The following is a 22,152-nucleotide window of genomic DNA, read 5'->3' as shown; positions in this document are numbered from 1 at the left end:
ATGGTTTCAAGTTGCAGTTTCCCAGGTTTACATCAGAGAATGTGGAAAACAAAGAAATATTATTGCAAAATGTTTATTTTATACATAGGAATACTTATCAAACCTCTCTCATCCTCAGTAATGCATGGAGGTAGATTGCTAAGTTGGGGGTGGGTAGGGGAAGTTAGCATGAGATGAAGGTGTTGCGAAGGATGGCAGGAGAGCGGGGGAGGGGGGGGACGTCTTAAGGTGTGGTATACAGGCTGGAGGGACCACTAGAGCCACCACCCCCACCGCCTAAGATGTAGCCACCACCAGAGCCGAAACCATCACCGATGACGCCACCATTGATGCCGAAACCACCACCATCGTTGAAGCCACTGCCGCCGCTGCCAGTGTGGCCGCCATCACCCACCAGCTCACCACTGCCCTGGGATGCCTGGCTGAGGGCAGACTGCAGGTCAACACCGCTGGGTAGCAGTGGATTCTCACCATTAGCATAGCTGACAAAGTAGATCTCTGGTGCCTGCTGCTCTGGTGCAGGTACGTGCACCACCTGTTGGTCTTGTTGTGGCCGCTTGCTAAGCACGTACACTACATTCTTCTGATGTGGCGGCGGCACTACCAGTGGCTCCTGGTTGAACAAGTTTTCTGGTGTATGGATGAATACGATGTTGTGTTCCAGACGGGGTGGTGGCACGTATGGTAGGGGTCCCACACTAGGTGACACAGGCGGAGCACGGTACACGTACAGGTTCCGGGTTACCTGAGGTGTCACGCAGGACCCATCAATGTGTCGCACCTGTCCACCACCACACACGCCACCAACACCACCACCACCACCATACCCACCAGAGAACCCAGAACCACCAGAAAATCCAGATGAGAAACTGGAGTCAAATGAGCCCAAGAAACTAGAGCCTCCTGATCTGAAGAAGCCACCACCACTGGAGAAGCCCTCCTCTGCTGAACTATAGCTGATGGAGTCAGCGCTCACACCCACCACCACCGTTGTCAGCAGCACCTGGGGGAAGAAAATTTAAGCTGTTTGAACAAATGATACACAGAAATGAAAGTTTTAACCCTGTTAATGATTGACTTTAATGCTCACGGTAAGTCCAGGTCACGCCAGACTTCTTCATTCAGCTTTGTAATGACTGTCGGTAGTAACACTCTTATGGTCGGGACAACTTCTAGGATTGTAAAAGTCATCCCCAGAACCATATTACTTGTGAGTTGTAAGAGCCTGAGAGAATTATTTAAATATCCATCTTCCAGTAAGTGAATTGCATGAAGCTGAAGCCTGAAACTCTGATCAGTATCTGCAAGAGTACTATATCCTTGGAGAGTAGAGGTCCGACACCTTCATGTGGTAGACAGCGCCTCATCAGGGTTGGATCAAGGTCCTTCCCACGGTGAGATGCGGGAGATATGAGGAAGTTTGGCTCCTCAGTGGATGCAATAACTTCTTCATGCAGGATGCACAGCAGCACCACGTGTAGATTCCTCGCCAGCACCTCATGCGAGGTATACTGCAAGGATGAAGGTGCCCACTGGGTGCATTATCATATGAAACCAAGTGGCTGATGAGTGCAGTCCTTTGTGTACGATGAGGAGATGGATCGTTGGCTGGGTTGTGAGCAGTTTGTGAACGTACTCGTATATATCGTCAAGTCTTCTTTGAACCTCCACTAGACCCACAAACGTACTACTGTATGTAAATGAAAATGCTCCTCTTGTACCATCAAAAGCCCTAAGATGATTCGACATGAACAGTTCGGTGTTAGTTCCCAAACAATGACATGTGAAAGTGTATGATGACATCTGTTGATGGAATGGTGCGTAGGAAAATATGGTAGTTCCCAGGGAGATGAATGTCCTTCTATGTCCAGAGTCTGATAATCAGAATAATATAAAAAAGAAAGAATAGAAAAATGCAGTAAGCCTAGAGTTTTTTTTTTTTATGCAAGGAAGAAGGAACCAAAGGCCATGAGCCTGCAGTAACAGTTCCCTCCAAGAGAAAAACAAAATACAAAGAGAACCAAATTCAAGATCCGATCATTTTGAGATGCCGGGATACACTGCGTTTGAAAGACTGGAGATCATAGGCAGCAGGAAATACGGACAGAGGGAGACAGTTCCAGAGCTGACCTGTTGCATAAATGAAAGACTGGGAGTAACGGTTAACTCTTGCATTAGAGAGTTGAACAGAAAAGGGATGAGAGTTTGCTACCACACGGGTGCTACGCACCCGTCGTAGAGGTGGAGGAATGCAAGCAGAGAGTTCAGAGGAGCAGTGACCATTAAAGTAGCGATAGAAAAGAGATAAAGATGCAACAGTGCGGCGAATAGACAGAGGTTGAAGGGAGTCAGTAAGAGGAGGAGAGTTAATGAGACGAAAAGCCTTTGACTCCACACTATTGAGAAGAGCTGTATGTGGGGAGCCTCCCCACACATGAGAGTTGTATTCCACACAGGGGCGGATAAAACCCTTGTATAGAGTCAACAATTGTGCAGGGGTAAAGAAAGAGCGGAGTTGGCTTAGCAAACCCAATCTCTTGGAAGCAGATTTTACAAGAGATGTAATATGCTCTTTCCAAGATAAGTCCCGAGTAAAGGACACCCCAAGCATGTTCAAGGATGATGCAGGATTAAGATGAATATTATAAAACATTAGTGGGTATACCTGTGGAAGATTTTGTTGGGTTGATAGGTGTAAGAACTGAGTCTTAGATGCATTAAAGACAACCATATTATTTTTACCCCAGTCAGAGATACGAGCCAAGTCAGACATTAGGTGTGCCATAGCCTCATCCCTTGTTTGTTGAAGTAACTGTTGAGATGGGCGTTGCGGGAACTGAATGGAAAGGTGAAGGGTGGAGTCATCAGCGTATGAGTGGATAGGGTTAGATGTACAGCTTAGAAGATCATTGATGAATAAAAGGAAGAGAGTTGGTGATAGGACAGAGCCCTGAGGAACACAACTGTTGATAGATCTAGGAGAAGAACAATGGCGTCTACAACAGTGGCTATAGAACGACCAGAAAGGAAGCTAGCGATGAAGGCACAGATAGAAGGATAGAAACCGTAGGAGGGCAGTTTGGAAATTAAAGATTTATGCCAGACTCGATCGAAAGCCTTTGAGATGCCAAGTGCAATGGCAAAGCTTTCGCCAAAGTCCCGAAAGGAGGATGACCAGGAGTCTGAAAGGTAGGTGAGAAGATCGCCAGTGGAGCGTCCCTGACGGAACCCATACTGACGATCGGAAAGAAGGTTGTGATAGGAAAGATGCCTTAAAATTTTTCTATTAAGAATTGACTCGAAAACTTTTGAAATAGAGGACGTTAAAGCAATTGGACGATAGTTGGAGGGTTGGGGGTGGTCACCCTTCTTTGGGACTGGCTGAATGAGAGCAAACTTGCAGCAAGAAGGAAAGGTACAAGTTGACAGACAAAGGCGAAAGAGTTTGCCTAGGCAGGGTGTAAGCACAGAAGCACAGTTCTTGAGAACAACAGGAGGGACCCCATCAGGCCCATATGCCTTGTTAGTACTGAGGCCAGTGATGGCAGAAAATACATCAACTGGAGAAATTTTAATGTCAGCCATGAGGAAGTCAGAGGGGGGAAGTGATGGAGGAACAGCACCGGAATCGTCTAAGGTGGAATTGGAGGAGAAAGTCTGTGCGAAGAGATCTGCTTTATCAGTAGAAGAAATAGCTACAGAACCGTCAGAGGGAAGGATGATGAGGTAAAGTTGTTAGAAAGATTTTTGGCAAGGTGCCAGAAGGAGTGGGAAGAATTCGAGTTGGAGAGTTGAGAGCATTTAGTATGGATGAAATTATTTTTAGTAGAGCGAAGAACAGACTTAGCACGATTCCGGGCAGAGACGTAAAGATGATGTGATTCAGGGGTGGTTTGGCTCCGGTACCCTTTGTAGGCCTTCTCCTTGTTGCGGACAGCATTAGAACAAGCGTGATTAAACCAAGGCTTTCTTGCGTTAGTCAAAGGATATGAGAAAGGAATGTATGCTTCCATGCCCTTGAGAATAACCTCCGTAATGCGCAAGGCACACTCAGATGGCTCACGGCCATGGAAGCAATAATCATTCCAGGGAAAATCTAAGAAGTACTGCCTGAGGGCCTCCCAGTCCGCGGCTCCAAAATGCCACAGACGACGTTTCCCTGGAGGGTCCACAGGCCATACCGGAGTGATAGGACAGGTTAAGGTAATAAGGTTGTGATCGGAGGAGCCCAACGGAGAGAAAAGATTAACAGAGTAAGCAGAAGGATTAGTTGAGAGGAAGAGGTCAAGTATGTTGGAGCTCTCTCCAAGGCGGTCGGGGATACGGGTAGGGTGCTGTACAAGTTGCTCTAGGTCATTAAGGATAGAAAAGATGTAGGCTTGTTCACCAGGTGGGTCAGTGAAAGGAGAGGAGAGCCAAAGATGGTGGTGAACAATGAAATCTCCAAGAATGGAGATTTCAGAGAAAGGAGAAATGGACAGAATGTGTTCCATCGTAGAAGTAAGATAGTGAAAGAATTTTTGATAGTCAGTAGAATTAGGGGATAAGTAAACAGCACAGATATATTTAGTCAGAGAATGACAGGAAAGCCGAAGCCAGAGTGTGGAGAATTCAGAAGAATCAAGTTCAGGAACACGAGAGCAAGATAAGTCATTGCGTATATATACACAACAGCCACCTTTGGCTTTGAAATGAGTATAGAGAAAGTAGGAGGATACAGAAAAGGGTTTGCTGTCTGTTGTCTCAGACAGCTGAGTCTCCGTTAGAAAAAGAAGGTGAGGTTTAGAGGAGGAGAGGTGGTGCTCAACAGAGCGAAAGTTAGAGGAAAGGCCGCGAATGTTGCAGAAATGAAGAAGAAGAGAGTCAGACAGTGGTTCCAGGCACCTCGCGTTGTCACCGGGAGAAGGGCGGACGGTGGGGGCATTTATGGTCCCTCCCCCCCTGGGGACTCCGAGGCTTGATTAAAAGACGCCATTTTTGTTGAATTTAGAATAGGAAGTGTAGTGTGTACTGTGCATGTAGTTTGGTGTAGATAGTTAGAGAAATTTGTACTGGAGAGCATGCTGGCCTACTCTCTGTGTAACTGAGACACTGAAAAAGTTCAGCAAAGGGGGATGGTCAGGAACTAGTCCTGAGGGCTGATGAAACGGGAGCTCCAGCACTCCCTGTCATCAGCTTTCCATCCACCTCGGGAGTACTGCCCTGCTCGACTGGTGCTACAGTCTACTCCTACTGGTTTCCTTAACTGCTTCTTCCAGAGTGTGTTAAGATAAGATTTTTTTTTTTGTTGTGCATTATTCTGTTATTAACAACTCGTGTGGTGAGAAGCTTATCTATTTACCTGTCTAGTAATCAATTTGTATGTCGCTATTGATTTAGCCATCCATTATCTAATGCCTAATCCGAATTGTTCCCAGTTAGTTGTAACAAAAAAAGCCCCCCCCCCCTGAAAAAAAAAAAGAAGCCTGATTATCACCACTCATTACTACACTGCTCCCTCCCGCCACGCCAGACCTCACTTAAGCACTCCATTATTAGTCTGTCTAGGAAGCTTCCTCACGTCCTTCTTCATCACAGCCTCTTCCTCTTTAGTTTCGCTTTCATTATCCTCCTTCTCTACTTTCTTCATAATCATCGCTTTTTTTATCATTATTCCTCCTGCTCCTCCTCCTTCTCCTCCTTTGTTCTCCCTAATGCTGTTTGTCATGGTATCGTGTCTCTGTGGTGTGTTCTTAACCAATTCTTGTATTCCTCGTATTTTCTTCTTTCTCGTCTCCGTCTCTCGTGTTGATCATGTTGTTACATGTATTCATTCATCTTCCCCCTCTTTCTCCTCCTCCTTCTTTATCATCATCATCATCATCTTGTTATTGCCTCTTTGTACGGTTGTATTAAACCTGTAATGTCAAGTTCCAGTCTCTTTTCCTCTTCTATTTATTCTTTTCTTTGTTCGTCCTCCTCCTCTTCTCCTCCTGCTTCGTGTTTTCCAACCTCTGTACCTGTGTCCTAGTCTCGTGCCTGTGGTGTGAAATTTCCAACTACTTCTTCTCTTCTTCCTTGTATACTTGTTTTCATATTCTCCATCCTTCTGTTCTTGTTCGTGTTCTACTTTCCTTTTCTTTGTTCTTGGTTTCACCTCCTCCTCCTTCTCTCTTCTTCTTCTTTTTTTTTTTTTGACGTAATCTTCATTATCTTGTTCTACTTAACGTGTTTGCTATTGTTTTTTCCTCCTCCTCCTCTTCCTTCTCCTCCTCCTCCTCCTCCTCCTCCTCCTGTTCCCCGATCCCCTCTGTTGTTTGTGTCGGGCCTGTGTTGTCGTGTACTCATCCTCTTCCTCACAGTTCGCTTGTGTCCCTCTCTTTATAAAGTCTCACTCTCTTATCATCAACTTTCATCCTCTCCACCCTCCCTCTCTTCTGGAAACTGACCCTCCTGTGTTGGTGTCTCTCTTCCTTCTTCCCTACCCCCCCCCTTTCTTTTCTCTCTCAAAAGCTAATCTTCTGACATTATTTAGTGTCTTCCTTTTCGACTTCCTCCATTCTCTATTTTCTTTTTCAGTTTGATCTCCCTCGTATCAGTATTTAGTGTCTAATCTCGTCCTCTTCAATCCTGTTTCCACCTCCTCTACTTTTGTTTATGTGACTTTTTTTTTCTGTACTTCTTCAGTTTCTGGTGGGTGGAGGCGGTCACCATCCACTTAATTAGTGCAGTGATGCCTTTAGGTAACTCTGCATTGAGCGACGTGTCATATAGTTTATATTTCAAGGAAAAAAATTTCCGGTGTTGGACGATGCAGTGTGGCTAGTAATTGGTGTCTGGTGGTCTAGTAAGTTAAGGCGCTCCAATTGGATATGGCCCATGAGTTTCAGTTAAAAAGGGGATTGGGGAATAACGCTCACATAATGCTACTCAGGGACCTCCTTCTTAAATATCTTGACTGAGTATTCTATCCCCTTTCCCCAACGCTCATGAAATACAGGATTACAAGATAGATGCCTGAATTTCCTTCACCTTCCTCTCCCCAATTATATCTGACTCCTTCCTGTCATTGTTTAGCATTTCATCCCCTCCCAGTCTCATCTCTGGCTCCAGTCTTACGTTTATATTATTATTTCGTGTCATCCCCTCCTCCCCCATATCAAGAACTGACTTTCCTAATTATCCTCTCTCTCTCTCTCTCTCTCTCTCTCTCTCTCTCTCTCTCTCTCTCTCTCTCTCTCTCTCTCTCTCAACACGTAATTAGGTGAGAATCACTTTTTACAAAACTCTTGAGTGTGTGTGTGTGTGTGTGTGTGTGTGTGTGTGTTTGTGTGTGGCGTTCACGATGGCCAGAGAAAGCCTGGTCTTTGTTCTACCGAAGGAGAAATAATAGATTTGTGATCGTTTGACGAATCTGTTCCTAACGGTGGTAAAAATAAATAGCAAAATGAAAAATATAAAGAAAACACTCACTCTCTCACACACACACACACACACACACACACACACACACACACACACACACACACACACACACACACACACAAGGAAAGACATGTAATGGTTAAACACGTAAGAATTAAAGAATGATAATATAAAACAAACGAGGAAAATGAGAAGGAAAGAACAATATGAACAAAAGATGCCAAGGAGAAGGAAGAGGAGGAGGAAGAATAGGGTGAGTAGGAGGAGGAGAAGGAGAAAGAGGAGGAGGAGGAGGAGGAGGAGGAGATGAAAGGTAACAGTGGAAAGCAGAATTAGAATAACCAGTCGTGATAAAATAACTGGAAGTTATGTGGTTCAGCAATGGCAGAGAACTCGGTACCGGGTATTTGTATTCTGTTTGCAGCGACAGTGGCTTGGAGGAGGAGGAGGAGGAGGAGGAGGGGAGAAAAAGAGAAAGAGGAGTAGGAGTTGAAAGATAAGCTGAGGTAGGAGGATGAAGAAGAGAGGAGGAGGAGCAGGGGAGAAAAAGAGAAAGAGGGGATAGGAGTTGAAAGATAAGTTGAAGAAGAAGGATGAAGAAGAGAGGAGGAGGAGGAGGAGGAGGAGGAGTTGAAAAAATAGGTAAATGAATGAGAACACAAGCACGAGAAAAGTCTAAACAGAGAGAGAGAGAGAGAGAGAGAGACCTTTGCAATAAGACAGAAATGCTCGTACTTGAAGAATAAGAGAGAAAGCGAGTCAATATTTTCTCTGTGGTATCAGGTTGAGCTCCATTCTTGAGGGAAGGTGAAGGGGAGTGAAAGAATTGCATTGTGGGGAGGGTTTTGGGGTAGAAAGAAGGAGAGCCAGAAGGATCGGGTGAGGGTAATGGATACCATGGTAATGACGATTATTGTGATGGTGGGTCTGGGTAGGAAATGGTTGTGATGGTTGTGGTAGGGATGGGAGAAGTTGAATGGGGTATAATGGTGTACTGGTGGTGGTGAGGGGTTGTAAATGAGGCGTGCTCATTATTATCGTTGAAATTGGGAGTAGAAATGGTGGTGTGGTTGTTGCTGGTTGTGATGGTGATGGAGAGGAGCTTGAAGTGTTTTTATTGTAGTGATGAGGGGACCGTAATGTGGTGGTTGTGGTTGTACTGGTGGGACGGAGGGGTTCGTGGAAAGGTAGTGGTGGTTGTCCTGATTGTGGTAGTGGTGGTGATAGAGGGCTGGTGGAGCTGTTTGGTAGGGGGGAGGGGGAGTGAATATTCCGGCTGTGCTACCAGTCTCATCTTGATACTTGTCGGGGGAAGGGGGGCAGGAGGGAGGAGGAAAGTGTTACATTGATTTGATCTGAGGGTAAGGCGTCAACAAGGTGAGAAGGGTAGTGTTGGTGGTTATTGTGGTGGTGAGAGTTGATTGTTGTTGTGATTGTATTGGTTGTTGTTGTCGTGGTTGCAGTGATGAAATATTGGTGATGGTGGGTAGGCTGGGAGCGACAGTGGTAAGTTGAGATGGTAGTAATGGTTGTTGTTGTGGTGGTTGTGATAGTGGTTGTGATGATGGTAGCTGTATGGTAATAATGTGGTGATGGTGATGTGGGTGATCGTGTTAGTGGTAGTCTTTGTATCGGAGGAGATGGTGATAGTCCTGGTGGTGTTGGTGGTTGTGTAGCGGTGTGTGGAATGGTGCCTGCAGGTGATGGTGGTAGGATGAACCGTGAAAACGGGCAAACAGCACCAATGGCATGTAAATTTTGTTAGAGAATATTAGTAGCTGCGGTGGTAGTAGCTGCGATGGAGGCAGCAGTGTTCCTTCTGTCTTGGGATGGTGGTGGTGAAATGGTTGTTGTTATTCTCCAGTCATTCACGTTAACGAGGAGATTGCGGTTGCGATGCTTGTAGTTGTAATGGTAGGGATGGTGGTAGGTGGATAATGACAGTGGTAGATAGTGACAGTTGGAGGATGACTGTAGTAGGCGTCAGTAGGTAAGATATTGATAGTAATGGTGGTGTCCTGACTGGATAATGATTTTGGTTGCTGGTGGTAGAAATGATGGTAGTTGGAAGGTTTTGGTAGGTACAGTATTTCTCTTGTTAGGAATGAGGGTAACAAATATTGGTAGTGTTATAATGGTGGTAGTGGTGGTTGTAAAGGTAATAAGGGTGGTTGTAGTGGTGGCAGAAGTGGTTATAAGTACTTGTAGTGAATGGAATGGTGTTGTTGTAATTGTAATGTTGGTAGCTAGTAGTGGTTGTAAAGTTGACGGTAGTGGGTATAGAAGTGGCTGTCATATTGAAAGGAGAAGTTGAAATGATGACAGTAGTGGTTGTTGATTGAATTATTTTGATTACTGATAACTGAGATACTCTGATGAGATTAGACAAGGAAAACAGTGAGACTGGGATGAGTGGGTGGAAAGAAAGGCTGTGTTTCCGGTAATGAGAGAGAGAGAGAGAGAGAGAGAGAGAGAGAGAGAGAGAGAGAGAGAGAGAGAGAGAGAGAGAAGTGCTTTTTTTTATTAGCGTATTTTTCCTATCTCCAGACACTTTTGTTAGTCTTAGGAAATGAAGGAGTTCATGAAGCCATAGAAAGTGACTTGGTCTGAATAAAATCGTATGGAGATAACAAGAATATTTAAGAAGTTATCATACTGATGGGGTTAAATTCTTGACCTTGTAGTGCTATATGTAATTTGGTCTTAGTGAGGAGGATATAGGAACATTAATTTCTTGTACATCTAGTAAGACAAATGGTAATAAGAAGATTGTCTAGTTGTGTTCAGGTGGTTCTAGAGTTCATGTTCTGCAGCTTAATGAGGGAGGTGAATGTGGTGTCTTGTTCTGGCCTCACTGTTCTTCAAGATTTATGATACAAGCTGCAAGTCATGATTTTTGCCAAGTTAAAGAGTGGTGGTGATTATGGTGGTAATGGCACGGTAATAGTTATAAATAAGTGCTCGTGTGCCCTTCGGGCCCCTCGCACTTGCTCCAGCGGAGAGCTCTCGCGCTGCTGTAATATAATTTTATTTTCGTTATAGCTATGAGCAAAAAATTCTACGGAGATCCTATGCCGGGCGCCGGGAGCGACGTTTTTTGGTCAAAATGTGATCGCTCATTAAATATAGTAAAAGTTTTTCAATCGCGATGGGACCAAGTTTTTTTCACATCTGCGAATTTTTTGGGATTTTTGTGTCAATTGTGGTGCGATTTGAACGTGTAGTTTCGGCTGCCCAAAACACACACACACACACACACACACACACACGGCTACTGCTATAGCATATTAGATTATTATTGTGATGGTGGTGGTAATGATGGAGGTGATAATGGTGATGGTGGCGGTGGTGCTGTTGATGCTACTGGTGGCGGTGGTGTTGGTGATGGAATGGGAATGGTGGTGATATTAATACTACAGGTGCAACATACTGCCTGCGATACAGCATACAGTATCTACAATATCCCGCATTTGGTGACAAAACAGGCTGTCTAACTCTTTAGGTATAATGAGTCTCCTATGATGAAGAAAATCCCCTGGCGGTAGCAAAAATAAAATGCAAAGGCCGTCATCGTTGTGAAAAAGTTCATGAAAATTTTCTTACCTTCTCACAAAGAAGGTCTCTCGTAAGCAAAACAAAATGACTACGGTAGTAGAAGCATAATGCAAGGTCTTTGTACTGAAAGGGTTATTGGAGACTTTTTAACCCCTGCTGCGAGGTGACAATTTTTTTATAGACCACCAGACAATTTCATGCAGCTGACGGGAGAGCACCTTTTTTTTTTTTTTTTTTTTTTTTTTTTTTTTATGCGAGGAAGAAGGAACCAAAGGCCATGAGCCCGCAGTAACAGTTCCCTCCAAGAGAAAAACAAAATACAATAGAGAGCCAAATTCAAGATCCGATCATTTTGAGATGCCTGGACACACTGCGTTTGAAAGACTGGAGATCATAGGCAGGAGGAAATACAGACAGAGGGAGACAGTTCCAGAGCTGACCTGTTGCATGAATGAAAGACTGGGAGTAACGGTTAACTCTTGCATTAGAGAGTTGGACAGAAAAGGGATGAGAGTTTGCTGCCAGACGGGTGCTACGCGCCCGTCGTAGAGGTGGAGGAATGCAAGCAGACAGTTCAGAGGAGCAGTGACCATTAAAGTAGCGATAGAAAAGAGATAAAGATGCAACAGTGCGGCGAAGAGACAGAGGTTGAAGGGAGTCAGTAAGAGGAGGAGAGTTAATGAGACGAAAAGCCTTTGACTCCACCCTATTGAGAAGAGCTGTATGTGGGGAGCCTCCCCACACATGAGAGTTGTACTCCACACAGGGGCGGATAAAACCCCTGTATAGAGTCAACAATTGTGCAGGGGTAAAGAAAGAGCGGAGTCGGCTTAGCACACCCAATCTCTTGGAAGCAGATTTTACAAGAGATGCAATATGATCTTTCCAAGATAAGTCCCGAGTAAATGAAACCCCAAGCATGTTCAAGGATGATGCAGGATTAATCTGAATATTATTAAACATTAGTGGGTATACCTGTGGAAGATTTTGTCGGGTTGATAGGTGTAAGAACTGAGTCTTAGAAGCATTAAAGACAACCATATTATTTTTACCCCAGTCAGAGATATGAGCCAAGTCAGACATTAGGTGTGCCATAGCCTCATCCCTTGTTTCTTGAAGTAACTGTTGAGATGGGCGTTGTGGGAACCGAATGGAAAGGTGAAGGGTGGAGTCATCAGCGTATGAGTGGATAGAGTTAGATGTACAGCTTAGAAGATCATTGATGAATAAAAGGAAGAGAGTTGGTGATAGGACAGAGCCCTGAGGAACACCACTGTTGATAGATCTAGGAGAAGAACGATGGCCGTCTACGACAGCAGCTATAGAACGACCAGAAAGGAAGCTAGCGATGAAGGTACAGATAGAAGGATAGAAACCGTAGGAGGGCAGTTTGGAAATTAAAGATTTATGCCAGACTCGATCGAAAGCCTTTGAGATGTCAAGTGCAATGGCAAAGCTTTCGCCAAAGTCCCGAAAGGAGGATGACCAGGAGTCTGAAAGGTAGGTGAGAAGATCGCCAGTGGAGCGTCCCTGACGGAACCCATACTGACGATCGGAAAGAAGGTTGTGATAGGAAAGATGCCTTAAAATTTTTTTATTAAGAATTGACTCGAAAACTTTTGAAATACAGGACGTTAAAGCAATTGGACGATAGTTGGAGGGTTGGGAGTGGTCACCCTTCTTTGGGACTGGCTGAATGAGAGCAAACTTCCAGCAAGAAGGAAAGGTACAAGTTGACAGACAAAGGCGAAATAGTTTGCCTAGGCAGGGTGTAAGCACAGAAGCACAGTTTTTGAGAACAACAGGAGGGACCCCATCAGGCCCATATGCCTTGTTAGTACTGAGGCCAGTAATGGCAGAAAATACATCAACTGAAGACATTTTAATGTCAGCCATGAGGAAGTCAGAGTGGGGAAGTGATGGAGGAACAGCACCGGAATCGTCTAAGGTGGAATTGGAGGAGAAAGTCTGTGCGAAGAGATCAGCTTTATCAGTAGAAGAAATAGCTACAGAACCATCAGAGTAGAAAAGAGGAGGGAAGGATGATGAGGTAAAGTTGTTAGAAAGATTTTTGGCAAGGTGCCAGAAGGAGCGGGAAGGGGTTAAAACACTCTGCATTAACCTTTATAAGTCTGATGGTATTTCATTGCTACGGTCAGACGATTCCCTAGTGAAGTAATCTGTAAGACAGAAAAAGAGGTTGTTGCCCTGGGAGGTTATAATCAGAATTGTGTGTGTGTGTGTGTGTGTGTGTGTGTGTGTGTGTGTGTGTGTGTGTGTGTGTGTGTGTGTGTGTTCTTACCTAATTGTATCTTTGCAGGAATGAGTCAAGCTCGTACTGTCCCGTGTCTTAAACCATATTTATCGTACATATCCTTAAATTTGTGAATTGTTTTGGCACACACTATTTCATTCGGTAGTGCATTCCATTGATCAATTGCTCTGTTTGGGAAACTGAATTTCCTTACGTCTTTATCACTTCTCTTTTTATGCAGTTTTTTGCAGTGTCCTCTTGCTGATGCTTCTCCATATGTTAAGTAATCATTTATGTCTATTTTCTCCTTCCCTGATATGCACTTATATAGCATTATCATGTCACCTCTTTTCCTTCTCTCCTGTAGTGTTGGTAGATTCAGTTTATTTAGTCTTTCTTCGTAGCTTAGGTCCCTTAAGCTTGGTATCCATCTTGTAGCGGCCCTTTGAACTTTTTCAATCTTGTCTGTGTTTTTTGAGATGAGGACTCCAGACTACTGATGCATATTCCAAGGTTGGTCTAATGAATGATGTTATTATTATTCTTAGCATGTCTTCATTTATGTATGTGAATGCTATTCTCATATTTGCAAGCGGTGTATACATGTTCCGTACCTTCTCGTTGATGTGGTCAGCCGGAGATAGTCTGTTATTGATAATCACACCTAAGTCCTTCTCTCTTTCTGATGTGTATAGGGTTTTATTTCCTAACTTATAATCCCAATCAGATCTTTTTCCACTTTTACCAAACTTGATTACATGACACTTGTCCACACTGAATTCCATTTGCCATGTATTACTCCATTCATGAAGTTTATTTAATTCTTCTTGTAGCTCTTTACAAGAGTCTGTGTTAGTAATTCTCCTTTGTATTTTTGCATCATCTGCAAACATATTTAGATAGTTCTCATTTCCAGTGTTACTGTTTATATCATTTATATACACTAAAAACATGATTGGTGCCAGCACTGAACCCTGTGGTACTCCACTAGTCACTTCTTTCCATGATGAGTAGTTTCCTCTTAGTACTGTTCTCATTTCTCTTTTTATGAGAAAATCTTGCATCCAACAAAACAGTTTGCCTCGAATTCCTCCTTGATGGTACAGTTTTCATAAAAGTCTTTGGTGTGGTACTGTGTCAAAAGCTTTCTTGTAATCTAAATAGATACTGTCCACCCATCCTTCTCTTTCCTGTATTGTGTTTGTTACTCTGTCATAGTAGCTCAACAGATTAGTTATACATGACTTTCCTTTTCTGAAACCAAACTGTCTTTCTGTTATCATATTGTGTTCTTCTAGATAATTTACCCAAGCTTTTCTTATAAGCTTTTCTAATACCTTGCTTACAACACTGGTCAGTGATACTGGTCGGTAGTTGAGTGGATTTTGTCTATTTCCTTTCTTGAATAAGGGGACAATATTTGCTTTTTTCCAAATATCAGGTAGTTTACCTTGACTCAAGGATTTCTTGAAAATTAAAAATAATGGTTTACTTAACTCCTTTGCACATTCTCGTAGTACCCAACATGAAATTTCGTCAGGACCACTTGCTTTTCCTCTGTCTAATTTACTTAACTCCTCCTGTATTACTTTTTTTGCTATTTGTATATCTGATATTATGTGTGGACATGCATGTTCCACACAGTCCCTCTCAAAGTTTTTTTCTTCTGTAAAAACTAATTGGAAATTCTTATTTAGTGCTTCACAAATATCTTTCTCTTGTGTATAAGTGATTCCCTCGTCCATAATGGATTGTATTATATCTTTTACTTTGGTTTTGCTTCTGATATAGCTGTAAAACAGCTTTGGTTGATCACTATTTTTATTTATGATATCCTCCTCAAACTGTTTTTGGGCTTCCCTCCTTATTCTTGTATAATCGTTTCTTGCCTGTTTGTAATTATTATACGCCCTTTCACTATTGTGTGTGTGTGTGTGTGTGTGTGTGTGTGTGTGTGTGTGTGTGTGTGTGTGTGTGTGTGTGTGTGTGTGTGTGTGTGTGTTGATAAAGACAAGGAATGTGTTGGTGGCTGTGATGTAGTTGTGGTGTGTATGCGTTTGCTTTTATACAGTACGTGTGTTGTGGGGAATGGTTGTTAGGAAAGTGGGAAATGTTGGTAGATATAAAAGAAGTATATAGGTAGCTCTGTAACTACAGTCATGGTTATTGTGAAGTATTGGTTTCGTTAAAATTGTTCCTTGCTCTATAATATATGATTTTAGGGTTGTAGGGAAATGCAGAATATTAGTGTGAATGCCTAGAAAAATGGTAGAAATAACAATGGAAGATATTAGTATCGTTACTGTTTATGGTTTCGGTTTTGGTATGTGAAGAGATAATTAGAATATTGATGGCTGTGTAATGTTTGAAGTTGTGGTTGTTAAGGGATACAGAAATCATTGGTAGCTCTAGTTAGTGTTTGTAGTTTTAGTGGTTAAGAGATGCATAGAATGTTTGTAGGTGTGCAATGTTTGTAGTTGTGGTTGTTAAGAGATACACAGAAGCTGATAGGTGTGTAATGTTTGTAGCTGTGCTTGTTAAGAGATACACAGAAGATTGTAGGTATGTAATATTTGTAGTTGAGGTTGGCAGAGTTTGTCTATACTCACAAGACTCCTCATGGCTGAGTGGTAAAGTGTAGCGATGCCGTGTGAGGTGCCGCTATTTATATACTGCTCACTCTCAGGCCTCTCTCTTTTTCTCAACCCCATCCCCCTCCAAATCCCCTCCCCATTTTTCCTTCTCCAACCCCCCCTTCCCCCACTTTCCTTTCCTCATCTTTCTCCCCCTCCTTTCCTTCACATATTTAAACACCTTCCTCCCCCCCCCCGTCTCCTTCTTTCCTTCTTCTTCCCACTTCTCCTTTACTCCTTCTTTCAGTATATATTTTCATTTACATCACACCCTGTCATTATTTCTTCAACTTATCATTTATTTCCCCCCTAAATCCTCCCTTCCTTCTCTTTAATCCTTCTTCCCTCCTTCTCGCCTCTTTCTTTTCTTAATTCTTTCTTCTTCATTTTTTCCTTCCTTCCTTTGCTTCCCCAGCTTTACGTCGTCCCCTCCCCCTCCCTGCTTTTCTTCATCTAAGATTTGTTCTCCCCTCATTCCCTTCCTGTACTTCTTTCCCTCCTCCTTCTTTCTCCCCTCACCCTTCAACCTTCCCATCCTTTCCTCCACTGTTGATCTGTGCTCCTCCTCCCTGCCTTCGTGCTCCCTTCTTTCTCATTTTGTTCCATCTCTTCCCCTATCCTCGATTCTCATTTTTTTTTCTTCTTTTCCTTCACCAGCTCCCCTCCCTCCTTACCCCTTTCCTTTCCGCTAGTTTGGATTTTTACCCCCTCACTCCCTCCTTTCCCGCCCCTCCTCCTTCCCCCTATTCCTCCCTCCTTTCCCGCCCCTCTTCCTTCCCCCTATTCCTCCCTCCTTTCCCGCCCCTCTTCCTTCCCCCTATTCCTCCCTCCTTTCCCGCCCCTCTTCCTTCCCCCTATTCCTCCCTCCTTTCCCGTCCCTCTTCCTTCCCCCTATTCCTCCCCCCTTTCCCGTCCCTCTTCCTTCCCCCTATTCCTCCCTCCTTTCCCTCCCCTCTTCCTTCCCCCTATTCCTCCCTCCTTTCCCACCCCTCTTCCTTCCCCCTATTCCTCCCTCCTTTCCCTTACCCCTCCTTCGTCTCTTTCCTTTCCTTTCTTCTCTCCCCTTCTCCCTCTCCTTTTCTCTCTTTCCATCCCTACTTTCCTCCCTTTCCCTCTCCCCCTCCATTCTTCCTCCTCTCCTTCCCTCTCCTTCCCCTACCTCCTTCCATAGCATCTCTTGACTCTTTTCTCCCTCGTCTCCTATCTCCTCCTCCTTTCCTTCAAGCTATGTTTTTAGACCTCCCTTCCCTACCCCCCGTCTCCCCCCCTCCTCTCTCTCTCTCTCTTCCTCTCTCTCTCTCTCTCTCTCTCTCTCTCTCTCTCTCTCTCTCTCTCTCTCTCTCTCTCTCTCTCTCTTTTCTCTTCCTCTGTTTTTCCTCACTCTCTTCCGCAATATCGTCCCCCTCCATTTCCTCCCTTCCCTCCTCTTCCCATTCCCTCCCTTCCCCTCCTCCAGCATGTCTTCTCTCCCTCCCTTCCCTCACTCGTCCATGCTTGATTTGTGCCTTTCCTTCCCCTTCCCTTCTCTCTCTCTCTCTCTCTCTCTCTCTCTCTCTCTCTTGCTCTCTCTTGTCGATTCCCTTCTCTTTCTTTTCCACTCGTTTTTTTTTCCTTTATTTTCCATTTCCTTTCCCCTTCCTTCATTTTCCTTTTTCTTTAATTCCTGTTCTTCCCAAATCTGCCTCTTCCCTTCCCTTCCCTTCCCTTCCCCTCCCTTCCCTTCCCTTCCCTTCCCTTCCCTACCCCTCCCCTCCCTTCCTTCCCCTTCCCTCCCCTTCCCTCCCCTCCCCTTCCCTCCCCTTCCCTTCTGTTCTCTTCCCTTCTCATCCCTTCCCTTCCCTTCCCTTCCCTTCCCTTCCCCTCCCCTCCCCTCCTCTCCCCTCCCTTCCCTTCTCTCCCCTTCCCTTCCCTTCCCTTCCCTTCCCTTCCTTTCCCTTCCCTTCCCTTCCCTTCCCTTCCCACCCCTTCCCTTCCTTTCCCTTCCCTTCCCTTCCTTTCCCTTCCCTTCCCTTCCTTTCCCTTCCCTTCCCTTCCTTTCCTTTCCCTTCCCTTCCTTTCCCTTCCCTTCCCTTCCTTTCCCTTCCCTTCCCTTCCTTTCCCTTCCCTTCCCTTCCCTTCCTTTCCCTTGCCTTGCCTTGCCTTGCCTTGCCTTCCCTTCCCTTCCCTTCCTTTCCCTTCCCTTCCCTTCCTTTCCCTTCCCTTCCCTTCCTTTCCCTTCCCTTCCCTTCCCTTCCCTTCCCTTCCCTTCCTTTCCCTTCCCTTCCCTTCCCATCCTTCCCTTCCTTTCCCTTCCTTCCCTTCCCTTCCTTTCCAGTTCATTCCTCTTCCCTTCCTTCCTTCCTTCCCTTCCCTTCCCTTCCCTTCCCTTCCTTTCCCTTCCCTTCCCTTCCTTTCCCTTCCCTTTCCTTCCCTTCCCTTCCCTTCCCTTCCCTTCCCTTCTTTTTCGTTTCCTTTCCTCTCCTTTCCTTTCTTTCCTTTTTGTTCTCTTTCACTTTCTTTCCTCTTTCTTTCTCGTCCTTTCCCTTCCCTTCCCTCTTCCTCACACTTCACACTTGCCTCTCCTACCGGTATACTTTCCCTTGTACTACTCCTTTCATTTTCCCGTCTTTCCTTTTTAATTATTTCTTTCCCTTATTTCCTTTTCGTTTTCTTTCATCCCTTTGTCATTCACTTTTTATTTCGTTTCTTTCTCATTCCTTCATTTCGTGTTTAATTATCTTTCACCTATGCCCTCACAATCACCGCATCTCTTCTGTAGCTGATTATTATGCATACCTGCGGCCTGCCCTCTCGTACCTTTTCTTTCGCTTCCTGCTCTCTTATTCTTTCATTTCTTTCTCTTTCTCCTTCGCATTTCTCCTCTCTCTTTTAACCTCTGTCGCCTTTATTTCGCTTCTTCCCTTCCATTCGTTCATTTTCTTTTCCTCATTTCCCCTCCTGTCTCTCATTTCCCTACCCATTTAGTGCTTCCCCTGTCCTTCATTCTAATTTCCCCATTTCTTTTAAGTTATGCTTTCCTATTCCCTTCTTTTTTTCCTCTCTTTCTCTCCGTCTCTCGTTCTCACTTCCTTCTTTTCTTCCCCTTGTAAACGTCATTTCCTTCTCTTCCCTCCTCCTCTCTCCCCCATCCCTTTATCCTCACCCAGCTTTGTTTCTTCCCCTCCGTGTCTCCCCTCCCTACCTCTTCTTTCATTCCTTCCTCTTCCCACTGACTTCTTTCAACCCCTCTTCCATCCCTTTGCTGTCATCCCCTCTCCCCTTTCCTTCCTTCTATCGCTTTCCCTCCGTCTTCTCATCTCCTTCCCCTCCCCCTTCTCATTCCTCTCCCCTACTACTCCCCTTCTTACCCCTTAGCCTCCCCCTCTCCCTTTTCCTCTCCCACTTCCTCCTCCTCCCTTTTTCTACTGTCATTTCCCTTCCCTCTTCTTCTTCCCCACTTTTTTGTTTCTGTTACTTCCTTCCCTCCCACTCCTCCACTCCTTCCTTTCTGCTCATCCATTCCCTCCACCTTCCCATCCCTCCCCCTCTTCGTACCTCCCCTAACTCATTCATTCCTCTCCCCTCTTCTTCCCTACCTTACCTTATTCATCACCCCACCATACTTCTAATCCCTTCCCCTCCCCTTCCTTCGCCTCTCCCTCTCCCTCCCTTTCCCTACTTTACCTTCACGCATCACATATTCCCTTCACTTCCCTCTCCTTTTATCTTTCTCCCCCCCCCTTCTCTCTCTCTCTCTCTCTCTCTCTCTCTCTCTCTCTCTCTCTCTTTCTCTCTCTCCTCTCGTACAAGTTTTCTTTACCACTTCTCTCTTCACTTCCCCCTCCCCTCCATGCCTTTACTCCTTCCCACTCCTCTTCCTCTCTCTTCCCCTCCCCTCGCCTTTCTCTTCCCCCATTCTATTCCTCCCCTCCCCTCTCCTCACCGAGCCTTCCTGTTTTAATGCTTTCATTATCTTGTTCCTTTCCAGTCAGTCTTCCTCTTGTGTTTTTGTTGTCGTCTCTTGTTTTTTTATGCAAGGAAGAAGGAACCAAAGGCCAGGAGCCTGCAAACTGTTCCTTCCATAAAAAAAAAAAAAAAAAAGAGAGAGAGAGAGAGACAAATTCAAGATAGGTTCATTTCGAGATGCCTGGATATACTGCGTTTGAAAGACTGGAGATCATAGGAAGTAGGAAATACAGACAGAGGTAGACAGTTCCAGAGTTGACCTGTTGCATAAATGAAGGTCTGGGAATAACGGTTAACTCTTGCATTAGAGAGTTGGACAGAAAAGGGATGAGAGTTTGTTGCTAGACGGGTGCTACGTGCCCGTCTTGGAGGTGGAGGGATGCAAGCAGACAGTTCAGAGGACCAGTGGCCTTTGCAGTAGCGATAGAAAACAGATAAAGATGCAACAGTGCGGCGAAGAGACAGAGGTTGAAGGGAGTCAGTAAGAGGAGGAGAGTTAAGGAGACGAAAAGCCTTTGACTACACTCTACTGAGAAGAGTTGTGTGTGGGAAGCCTCCCCACACATGAGAGTTGTACTCTACACAGGGGCGGATAAAACCCGTGTATAGAGTCAACAATTGTGCAGGAGTAAAGAAGGTACTGAGTCGGCTTCTTATATCTAATGTCTTGGAAGCTGATTTTACAAGAGATGTAATATATATATATATATATATATATATATATATATATATATATATATATATATATATATATATATATATATATATATATATATATATATTATATAAAATCATGAGCCTCTGTGGTACAGTGGTAGAGTGTGCGTCTCGCACGCTGATGAACGAGGGTTCGCCTCCCGCCAAAGTTGTAAAAACTTTGGGAATCGTTCACCGAGCCACTTGCTACTTTGGCGGACATAAGGGGTGCTGTGGTTGAACCAGTGTCGCATACTAGTATGCTTGCACCCAGTCGGCTTAAGGCGGGCCGATTACACTTGGTTCACAGACTATACACACATCCAAAGCCACTACAATTACACTTACAAGCACTTCTCACCCTACATACAGTCTCTACCAGACAGCCTATGCCACTGGGTAGAGATACAGGCTTGTATCGTCCCTGCTTCGGTAGGGATAGGCCGGTCCTGCAGTGGACCTCAACGACTGATGATGATGATGATGATATATATATATATATCATCATCATCATCATTATCATCAGCCATTACAAGTCCACTGCTGAACAAAGGCCTCCCCCAACTTTCTCCACGAATTCCTTGACTGAGCCAATCTTTGCCACATTTTCCCTGCATATTTCTGTTTCATTTCTCCACCTCCTGTCTGGCCTTTTTCTGCTACGCTTACCATCTCTTGGTGTCCAGTCAGTCAACCTCTTGCTCCATCGATTATCCCTTGTTCTTGCTACATGGCCTGCCCACCTCCATTTCTGTTCTTTTATACCTTCTATAATATCTTTGACTTTAGTCTGCTGTCTCACCCAAGTTGATCTTTTCCTGTCTCTTAAAGATATTCCCAACATTGACCTTTCCATTGCTCTCTGAGAACGAATTAATTTATTTTCCATCGATATTGTCAGTTTCCAAGTCTCACAACCATACGTCATAGCTGGAATTATACATTCGTTATATACTTTTTGTTTCATACAAACTGGCAAGCTATTTTTCATAATGTCTCTATGTTTACCGGAAGCTTTCCATCCAATTGTAATGCGTCTTTTTATTTCACTATTATTATCTTTCGTTAATTTTAGTATTTGTCCCAGGTAATTGTACTCCTCAACTTCTTCAAGAATTTCTCCACTTATTATGATGACGCTCTTTGGTGTTTGAGGATTAAACATTACTTTAGTTTTACTCCGGTTCATCTTTAGCCCTACTTTGAGACTTTCTCTGTTCAGGTCATTTAACATTTCTTGCAATGTCTGTGCTGTTTCTGAGATTAGGACAATGTCATCTCCAAATCTTAAATGGTTTAGCTTTTCTCCATCTATGTTCACTCCTTTGTTTTCCCAGTCTAGCTTTCTGAAAATACTTTCTAGGCATGCTGTAAATAACTTTGGTGAAATTGTATCTCCCTGACGTATGCCCTTCTCAATCTTAATTTTCTCTGAGTCCTTATGTAATTTAACTGTAGCAGTTCCCTCTTTATATATGTTTTCGAACAGTTTTACAATGTTCTCATTCACTCCTTGTTCTTGCAATGAATTTATAATTTCATGTGCTCCACTGAGTCGAAAGCCTTTTCGTAATCAACAAAACCTAAGCACAGTGGTTTATTATATTCTGTAGTTTTCTCAATTGGCTGATTCATTGTGTGCAGATGATCAGTGGTCGAATACCC

General features: G+C 44.2%; 1 protein-coding gene across 1 annotated transcript in view; it reads right to left on the bottom strand.

Moving 5' to 3' along the window:
• Window positions 1-223: 223 nt before the first annotated feature.
• Window positions 224-22,152, bottom strand: part of LOC145409495 (uncharacterized) — a 91,992-nt gene continuing 70,063 nt past the window's right edge. Inside the window, exons 3-4 of the mRNA XM_080279886.1 lie at window positions 1,314-1,511; window positions 224-1,003 (exon numbers count right to left, since the gene is read on the bottom strand). Of these exons, the coding sequence (XP_080136012.1) occupies window positions 224-1,003; window positions 1,314-1,511 (978 nt within the window). The remainder of the gene's footprint in view (window positions 1,004-1,313; window positions 1,512-22,152) is intronic.

Source organism: Coenobita brevimanus, chromosome 81 (genome assembly GCF_032717465.1).
Source record: "Coenobita brevimanus isolate Jiangsu-jjx chromosome 81, ASM3271746v2, whole genome shotgun sequence".
Taxonomy (NCBI): Eukaryota; Metazoa; Arthropoda; class Malacostraca; order Decapoda; family Coenobitidae; genus Coenobita; species Coenobita brevimanus.
This window is presented reverse-complemented; position numbering and strand designations above follow the sequence as displayed.